Source organism: Schistocerca nitens, chromosome 2 (genome assembly GCF_023898315.1).
Source record: "Schistocerca nitens isolate TAMUIC-IGC-003100 chromosome 2, iqSchNite1.1, whole genome shotgun sequence".
Lineage (NCBI taxonomy): Eukaryota > Metazoa > Arthropoda > Insecta > Orthoptera > Acrididae > Schistocerca > Schistocerca nitens.
The window spans coordinates 662328503-662338478 of NC_064615.1; the positions used below are offsets into that span (position 1 = coordinate 662328503).

The 9976-nt window shown below is 42.9% G+C and overlaps 1 protein-coding gene across 1 annotated transcript; it reads left to right on the forward strand.

Moving 5' to 3' along the window:
* Positions 1-4382: 4382 nt before the first annotated feature.
* LOC126235229 (uncharacterized) lies at positions 4383-4985 on the forward strand. Its single transcript, XM_049943960.1, has one exon. The coding sequence runs from the start codon at positions 4383-4385 to the stop codon at positions 4983-4985; it is 603 nt and encodes a 200-aa protein (XP_049799917.1).
* Positions 4986-9976: the final 4991 nt, after the last annotated feature.

The following is a 9976-nucleotide window of genomic DNA, read 5'->3' on the forward strand; positions in this document are numbered from 1 at the left end:
CCCTCAGATCAAACATGCGATATTTTATAAATAATCATTATGCAAATAATATAACTCATAATATCGTTTAATATATTAACAGTATACATTTATTACATAAGTTTATATACATATCTTTCTTTTCCATAACAATTCTCTGTCCTCTCTTGAAGAATCTTTAGCTTATTGTTTCTCTACACTTTTCTTATTTTACTTTGTTATTAAGACATGAGCATTTACCCGTGCTTTTACTCAACTTTTCTTATATTTAGGTGTTGTGAGGACTGTTTTTCTTTTCTTTATTTCCTTTTTTTTTCAATCGATAACTTCAGGTGTTTATGACAAATGAGTTATCTATTTTCTATTTCTACCTTTCGTACCATCTTTCTCCTAGTATGTACTATTTTCATTATTTGTAGTTTGGAGGAACTCTGGACAAAATGAAAGTGTTCTTTTGACACTCATTTATTTCCTTGAAACATAATAATACCAGTTGTTCATAGAATTCACACTTCCCAAAATAATCCCTATAAAATTTGCCACTTTTGTCATGATACTGTCCCCTTCTCCTAGGATCAGCACCTATTCTTTGCTTGTGGGTTGACCTTAAGAGAGCACTTCCTCTTTCCATTCTGGTAGAAATGCCCCTTAGGCCACAGATCACCCTATCTCCACATAGGTCCCTGCCTGCCCTTTATACTTAGTGAATGCTGGGTACACCACTTATCCTTTCTGAGTAGGCCTCACGGTTCATTACCCTAGTATTCATTTCTATGTATACCATAATTAAGTATCTTCTGGTAAAGATATAAATTTGTCTTAAACTTCACACTCATTCCCAGAATGAGATTTCCACTCTGCAGCGGAGTGTGCGCTGATATGAAACTTCCTGGCAGATTAAAACTGTGTGCCGGACCGAGACTCGAACTCGGGACCTTTGCCTTTCGCGGGAAAGCACTTCTTTCGGGAGTGCTGGTTCTACAGGGTTCGCAGGAGAGCTTCTGTAAAGTTTGGAAGGTAAGAAATGAGGTACTGGCAGAAGTAAAGCTGTGAAGACGGCGCATGAGTTGTGCTTGGGTAGCTCAGTTGGTAGAGCACTTGCCCGCGAAAGTCAAAGGTCCCGAGTTCAAGTCTCAGTCCGGCACACAGTTTTAATATGCCAGGAAGTTTCACACTCATTCATTAATATATCATTTACTCCCTAAAGTCCTCCTCTACTTATGAACTTCTATATTTTCAATAGATACTATGTCTACATATACTATTTACGTCCCACTATCCTTCAATTCATCAGAGTATTTATTACAGTGACATTTCTTAATGATCAACACGACTAATTACTCTTCTACTTTCGTTTTCTTTCTTTGCTCATGCCTCTTTCTTATTTATCCATTACTCATTACTACTTTATAGTTGTTCGTTATGTAGCATTTTTGTTCCATAAACTTATATGCTTTTGTCTCTCTTTGCGCATGAGTTCATTGTGCCTATTCTAATCTCTATTTAAAACTGACACTGTTCTTTGTTTATGTGCACCTCTGCTTATGTACATTCAAATGGAGAACACTCATAGCTTCTTATATATGGGCACATATTTCCATATGTTCACACATTTTCCCCGACAGCACCTGTCAGTTCTCACATCGCGACTGGCTTTGTCTTATGTAGTTTAATGTTTGTGTAGAAGTGTATATTTGTGTATATGTGAATGTGTGTTTGTGTAGTCTCATGTTTTGGCCTCTTATATGAAGATAAGATTTAGGTTTCTAGTAAACACGGAAATAAGGAAAAACTTCAGTGATAGAAGTTTGTGAATATGAAAAGAGGGAAAAATAGGCAGGTCCTCAAATGAGAAGTAAGAAAGGAAAAAATAGATGTGGCTGCTGGATCAAAGAATAGAAAGAAGACAGGAAACCCTTCCCACCCCCCACCCCCCCCCCCCTTTCCCAGGATCCCTACCTCTCAGGTACTTGAATGAGACGCCGGAGGAGGTCTGGTGTTAAATTGTCTCCTACAGAACAGACTTGTCCCACTTTCACCCTTCGAGGTCTGTAAAGGAAATCCTAGCAACCCTATGGAAACAGCAAATGATGAAAGATCAGGCACACTTGTTTGTAAGGGTTGTTTGAAAGGTGGTATGTGTGTTTTGTGTTAGTTATGATTTATCTGTTCTTGTTAATCAAGCTTTTAGCTACAATACCCACCCCTTTCAAAATTTATACAAACCCTCCCATCTATATCACATCTCATAAAAGGTATAAAATACTCTACACAAAATAGAAAATCTATACACTACAGTATAACAGCTGTTCAGCTAGTCACATCATATTATATTTTCCACAAATATAATACTCTATTCAGTTTATTTCATCTAGATATCACTTTTTTCTGTGGTTCTCTTAAGTTATTCTCTATTTTATAGTCATATCCAGTTTTCTAAGCAATAAGTTTACAGGATAATTCTAGATTTTAAAGGAATTTGAGTCAGGAAAACTATTTTGGTAGAAACACCAAAGACAACTCAGGATCCGACGGTCGTCACTGTGCCAGTTAACTCAGAATGTTAACATCCCTAAAGGATATACAATTTTACATTCTTTACATTGTATTTCCCCTTCTCTAATCCAGTTGCGGGATCTACTAAAAATAACATCTTAGGATGGATCACTCATTGTACCCAGTAAGGTCCCTCATATTTTAGGAAAAACTTATGAGTCTCTTACTTCAGAGTTAAGCTGTGAAGATGATGTTTTATAAGAACCAGATCATTGACTTGGTACTGAGGTTCCACAGCCTTTTTGTTATGCTTACTTACTCTTTGTAGCGCATTTCCAATTAAATTCTTAGAAACTATTTCCTGATTTACTTTGTAGTTGACACTAGGTTGTTCAGGCCATCAAAACACTTAATTAGAGGTTCTCCTATATAAGGTATGCCTATGACAACTGAAGGTGTCAACCCAGTTGATAAATTGGGTAATTCATTTAAAATAAGTTCAAAGTCCTTAATTTTGAACAATAGTACAGAGGATCTCCAAAGGCAACTAGAAGAGCTGTTAGCTTGTAATAGGTAGCTGGAAGGTGAGCTGCAGGCACAGCCCACACACACAGACTCTGCACAACATGAGTCAGCCCATAAAAACTCACCCACGCAAAACAGTGCCACACCACTGCCCTTCACCACTGCTGGAGCGGCTACCAGCACTGGACATGTGTTGGTTAAGCTGTCCCCTTTTGACCCCATGACCCCTTCATGTGGCCATCCAGGTGGCAGCACTCAGCAAACACATCGACCAGTTGAAATGCTCATGGCAAGAGGGTTGCAGGCATCACAGTAGCAGCAGACCAGGCTAGGGGTGGTGTGGACTACACAGCCAGCACTGCATGAACAACTACTCTAATGGTATCCCGCTGTCATCACAGAAGACTCCAAGCACCGACTGCTAGTATCACGCCCATTTTGCCAGTGAAGCGACCATGTGCTGCACCCTTTGCTGGCACCCAAATGCCAGCTGTGACCAAACAAAGACACACCCAGTTGCAGTTATATATTGAAGCATCTTTTGTGGCAGAACAGAGTGGGGAGTGTGATGTACCTGGTGGACACTGGGTTGGATTTATCGATTTTTCCCAAAATCATGTTAAAAGATCATAGGAAGGCTGAAACACTGTGCCACACTACAAAAAACAATTCCACAATAAAAACTTACACGTTCATCTTCAGAATGTGGTTTTCCGACTGTGCCACACATTCGCATCGAGGTTCACTCACAAGATGACCCTGGGTCCAGATTTCCTCAGACACTACCAGCTGCTTGCAGACATTACGGATGCCACTATGACGGGTCTGAAGATAGCAGGACAGCAACAGTACGCCGCCACCTTCACTGTTAAACTTGTGGCATGCTCGTGACCATTCATAGATGTTCTAAACAAATTTACGGAGTTAACTCGGCCATCTGAGGGGCCAGGGGCCGTCAAGCTTCGAACATTCCACCATATCATCACTATCGCCAGTCCCCCCATCTCAAGTCACCCATGTTGCCTTTCCCCGCCAGGTTCACAGCTGCAAAGGCCGAGTTTGAGGCAATGTTGCAACAAGGCATCGTGCAACCATTGAGTAGCCTGTGGTCTTCCATCTTAGATTTGGTGCCCAAAAGGACAATTTGTGGTGGCCATGGCTGGACTACCATAAACTAAATTCAAGCACAGTGCCAGACAGATATCCAGCGCCACATCTGCTGCATTTTAGCCATGCCTTGGTGTGTGCATCTGTGCTTAGTAAAATCAACTGTTTGAAGGCATAGGTGCAGATCCCCTTGGTACCTGAGGATATAGAAAGAAAAATGATTACCACTCCCTTCAGGCTCTTTGACAGCATGTTCGTGACTTTCAGCCTTATGAATGCTACCCAGGTTTGGCAGCATTTCCTGGATGGCATCTTGCAATGGTTACCATGCTGATTCACGTACCTGGTCGATGTTCTCGAAGATGTCTGAAATCCACTGCAGCCACCTGAAAACTGTTTTCTGGCACCTCAGTGAAGTTGACATAGTGATGAACTCATGGAAATGTGTATTCACTGTGAATGAGATTGAGTTTTTCGGTCATTTAATAACCCATAATAGATCTACACCTCTGCCAGACAAAGTGCAGGTGATCCTGAACATGCCATGGCCAGAGACTCACAAAGGCCTACGTTGTTATTTTGGGATGGTCAACTTCCACCAGTGCCATCGGCATAATGCTGCTGTGGTGCTCGAACCTGTGACTGCAGAGCAACGTGGTCCCATGGCAAAAGAAAGGGCTCCCATTACCTGTACTCATGAAATGAAATGGAGCAGTTTTATTGCATCTAAATGGTGCCCCATCGAAGCGGTGCTTCTTGCTCATGCAATACACAATGTAGAGTTAGCCATTGTTGTGGATGCCAGCCAGACCACTATCAATGCAGTGCTTCGACAATACATTGAAGGCAGCTGGCAGCCACTCGGCTTCTCCCCGTGAAAGTCGTCAGCTGTGCAGTGCTCTTGGAGTGCTTATGACCGTAATATGACCATAACTGCTCACCGTGTATCAGGCAGTTAAACACTTACATTCATTGGTATAAGCCCACCCCTTCATTATATTCACTGACCACAAACCTATAACACATATTTTCTGAACGAACAACAGCAACTGTTCACTGTGTCAATTACATTACAGCAGTTGAAGTATATGTCCCAGTTCACAGAGCACATCTGACATAGGATGGACATAGAATGGACAACATCATTGCTAACTGCTTCTCTCGTGATTTTGCAGTCATCTCCTCTGTGGTGAACTACAAGGACATTGCACAAGACTAGGAGGGCAATGGAGAACTGGACAGTTTCCAACAAAATTCCTCCCGTGGCCTATGTCTAGAACTGGTGCCCATCCGCAGCTCCTTCTGGAAGATTTGGTGTGCAGTTATGACAGACACACATTGCCCGTTTCTTCTGAAAAACTTCTGGTGCAGCACTTTCAGCTCTGTCTCTGGGTGGAACACTACAGTGTCACTTATGGCAGCACTTTCCATCTCGCCTGGACTATGGAAGGACTGCCCTCAGTGAGCACATGCCTGCACAGCATGCCAGCATTCCAAAGTCAGTGGTGCCAGTGGTGCCTTCCCTGATGCGACACGCCGCTTCACACATGTCCACACAGACACTGAGGGCCTGCTTCCTCCATCCCTAGGCAAGTGCTACCTCCTTACAATGGTGGACTGCTTCACCTGCTGGCTAGAGGCAGTGCTCATGGCAGATATCACCACCAAGACAGTCACTACTGCCTTTCTTGACACCTGGGTGGCGCACTTCAGCTGCCCCAGCCACATAACTATGGACCGTGGCTACCAGTTCAACTGGGCACTGTTCAAACACATCACCTGACTGTGTGACACATGGCTACACTGGGCAACAAGCTACCATCTGGCATCCAACAGTATGGTCGAGCAGTTTCCTCAGACAGTGAAGGTGTCCCTGATATGCCACAAAATCACTTGGATGGAACGCTACTGCTCATACTTCTCAGCCTGTGAGTGACACCGAAGGAAGAGATCAGTGTCTCACCTGCAGACCTCATGTACAGTCACTGGTTCACCATTCCCATAGAATTTATGGAGGAAATATCACTGCCACATGACACCTTGGCCCCACCACTAGCAGAATGCCTGTCAAGTCACATTGCTGGCCTCTGACCACACCCACTGCTGTGGCGTGACACCAGCAAAGCCTTTGTCCATGCAGACCTACAGCAATGAATGCATGTGATGCTGTGCACAGATGCAGTACATCCAAAACTTTGGTCACACTACTCACAATGACACTGTGTGATAACTCACAGTGGGAAGACATTGGAGATTAAGTGATAGGGTCAAACCAGGTTACATCTGGACAGAACCCACTGCTGCACACTTCTTTCACTTAGTGGAGGACATGGTAATGGACAACACTCTGCACGCTACCGGCCAGGCAGAGCTCGCCCCAGCAGTTTCCAGTGACTCATGAATGCCACTAGCTGTCACCGAGCAGCCACATGCATTCCAGCCTACCCCTGCCCCACCCAGACAGCCACCCAGGTTGTGCCCCACACAGGCGCACTGGCCAGCCCCACTGTAGCAGCCAGTGGACTACATCACTCACACTTGCTGTTGTGTGAGCTTCAATTGCCTGTGCTGTGTCATAATCACACCATGTCGCACACAGCAGCCAACATGCACAGCGCCCGCTGCCTGCCGTTGAGATACTATGTCTGGCGGGCCACCCCACCAGCTGATAACAAATCTCCAGTCAAGCTCCAGACACTGCTACCCTTCTCACCAGCTGTTTGCCCATCAAAGCACCAGGAATCATTGTCACGAGTCTCGGCCACTGCCACATTGGGCATCGAGACCAGACTGACTGCTTTGCTGGTTCCCACATTGCATCCCCATTGAGCTCTGGATACCACATCCTGTGCCACCAGGTGTATTTACCACAGCTCCAGAAGCTGCATTTGAGCCTCAACAACAAAGTGTTTTTGTGCGTGTTAAATTCTCCACAGTCTCTACTGCCACGAGAGCTGGGACCAGATCAAGTGCTGCGTCATGCTTCTGTGTCAGGTTTGTCAAACAAAAAAACAGTGTTTTATGACAAGTACATCTCCATGAATGTTTTGTTTACTTCTTTTCCCATGGTTAATGAGACCTTGTGTATGAACTCAGTGTTAGGAACTGTGCGTCTTCACCAGCGCTTCATTTCATATCTCTCATAGCAGTTGACCAGAGTTTGTTTGAAAACTATTAATGAGGCTTATTTAAAGTTAAAGAATAGTGCACTGGCCATATAATTGTGTATTATTATAGGGTCATGAACAGTGAAATTAAAGTACTGTGAAATGCAACTGTGCACCTGTCACCTACATTATTTACAGAAGTCAGTGTTGGAGTCCGCAACCCATTTTTCAGCCAGTGTAGCAACGCAGTATGTCATCATCAAGGGCAACAAACGAAGAAATAAATAAAGCAGGCAGAACTGCTACAACAGCAACACACCCCTGCATGCCCCACCAGCTCATCGTGATATCAAACACTGCTGCCTTCATGCTAATGCTGATGTCATGTACCGCCACCACTGCATTTGCATAGATAGCATCACAAATGTGCAAAGCACAAATATATGCTGGCTGCAAATGCAATGTTTTCACCTCTTGGACCAACAAGCTCCATTTCCCAAGGGGGGATGTGTTTGGCAGTCTCAGATAGCATCTACTGCAGATGACACAGTCAATGGGCCAACATTTGTTCGCAGGTGCCCCGACGCAAAAGTACCATTAGCCCAAAGCTTGGCAACAATGTGTCACCAAAGGGTGTGCAGGACACAAAGATAGATACCAGTGCAAGCTAGCCAATGTTACTCAATGGACGCCTGCATCATTCTGTGATCTTGCCAATGGTGATGCACGTGGCTCGACCACAGCACGCACTCCCCACCTTTGCATGTACAAATCGGACAGCCACCACTCATTTGCTATGTTTCTCACACCCATGAATTAAATGGCAACTGTGTGTGTGATAGAACATTTGCACACTCAGCTGGACACATTGTGTTCCATGGCCACAAGTCTGTCATGTGCGCTCGATCACCAAGGAGTGTATACCCTCCAGGATAAGCGGTCAAGCCATTCACTATGGACACGTGATCGCCAGTGCGAACATTTCCAGTCTAATTATTATAACTGCTTGGTGTATGCATAATGCTGTAAATAAATGTGCTATGTGTAACCACTTGTATTTAATTACTGTGCCTACATTGTGGACTTAATGTGTGGGCACAGGAGTAAGCTGGCCCACAGTACGACAGATTTGAAAGCGGCAAAGAAACATGCACTGCACACCTCACTCTTTTGTCAAAAGGTCTGTTTCATTTTCCAAAAGGCAACATCTATCTTTCCTCCAGTTATGTTTGCTTATCCATTCTTCCATTACTTATATACCCATTCCTGTTTTACTGCTACCCATTCATCTTCTATTGCATTCCTCAGCCCTGATATAGTCTGTCATTACCTATTGTTCCCTTTGAAACTCTCAACAGTCTCTGCTTCTTTTAACTCATCCAGGTCTCATATTCATAATTTCCTATCTTTCTTCAATTTCTTCAGTTTGAATCTGGAGCTCATGACCAATAAATTGCATTCATAATCCATACCTTCCCCTGGAAATGTTTAAAGTAAAATGTAATAAAAGCCAAGAAGTGTAATGGCACTTAATCTATCTACATATAAATTTTATAGGTGTGGAAAGGTATTCTTGTTTTTGGCATGCAAACACAAAATCACTTCTCATCCATACAATTGATTGTTAAATATTGTATATTAGCTGCCAGTTAATGTTGTTTCATTTTGTTAAAGGCATCTGGATAGTTGGGCAGTGGGCTGCAGTCAATGGCCAAGGCTCAGACTGTGGGAGTAACAGGCAGCTAATGACAGCACTAGCCAATGTCCACCAATCTAAAAGGAGCTCTCAAAGATAACTGTAGTCATAAAGCCAACATATTTATTGTGATGAAAGTGAATATAGAGTATTTAAACAGTAGAGAATATGAAGGGAAACTGAGAAAGACCTCAAAGTAATAAATTAAAAGGAACCTATGCATTCATACACTGATCACTGTAGTCTCATAAAAAGAAAAATGAAAAAAGAATCTTGTCTGGCTGATACAATACTATTAAGATCTCGCAAGGAGCTTTCCACCTCTGAACAAGAGTGGACAAAGAGAACAGTTACATGAGAGAAACTGGAGAACTGAATTACAAGATACAGGAGTTTCTAATGGAAGTGATCAGTGGATCACTTGCACTACATGCTGAACAAACCAATAGACTCCATAAATGTACTAAATGACAGGATGAGTTTGAATTGTACTCTCACATTTTGTTTAGTTTCAATACATACACAAAATAGTTTTGTACACTCACACACAGAATATATGTTCAAACTTAATGTGTTGTCGTAACTGAACTGCCGTCCGCTTCACGACTGCTGTGCAGCGAGCTTCATTAATTTAAGTATTAACTGTATTTTTCTTACTTGTCACTTCTTCTTCTGTGTGTATTTGCTTTTAGGAAGCTTTAATTGTTGAGTGCTATTAATATTGTTCCATAGATTTCGTGTTTGTTTTGAATACAGTCAGAGAGAGTCCCTTTAGTCAGCCATAGTGCCAGTAGTGTCAGTGTCGTCGTAACTGCCGTCCGCTTCACGTCTGCTGTGCAGCGAGCTTCATTAATTTAAGTATTAATCGTATTTTTCTTACTTGTCACTTCCTCTTCCGTGTGTTTTTGCTTTTAGGAAGCTTTAATTGTCGAGTGCTAGTAATAGTGTTCCATAGATTTCGTGTTCGTTTTGAATACAGTCAGAGAGTCCCTTTAGTCAACCATAGAGCCAGTAGTGCTAGTGTTTGTTTTCAATACAGTCCAGAGACAGGTAGTGCTATTTTCAT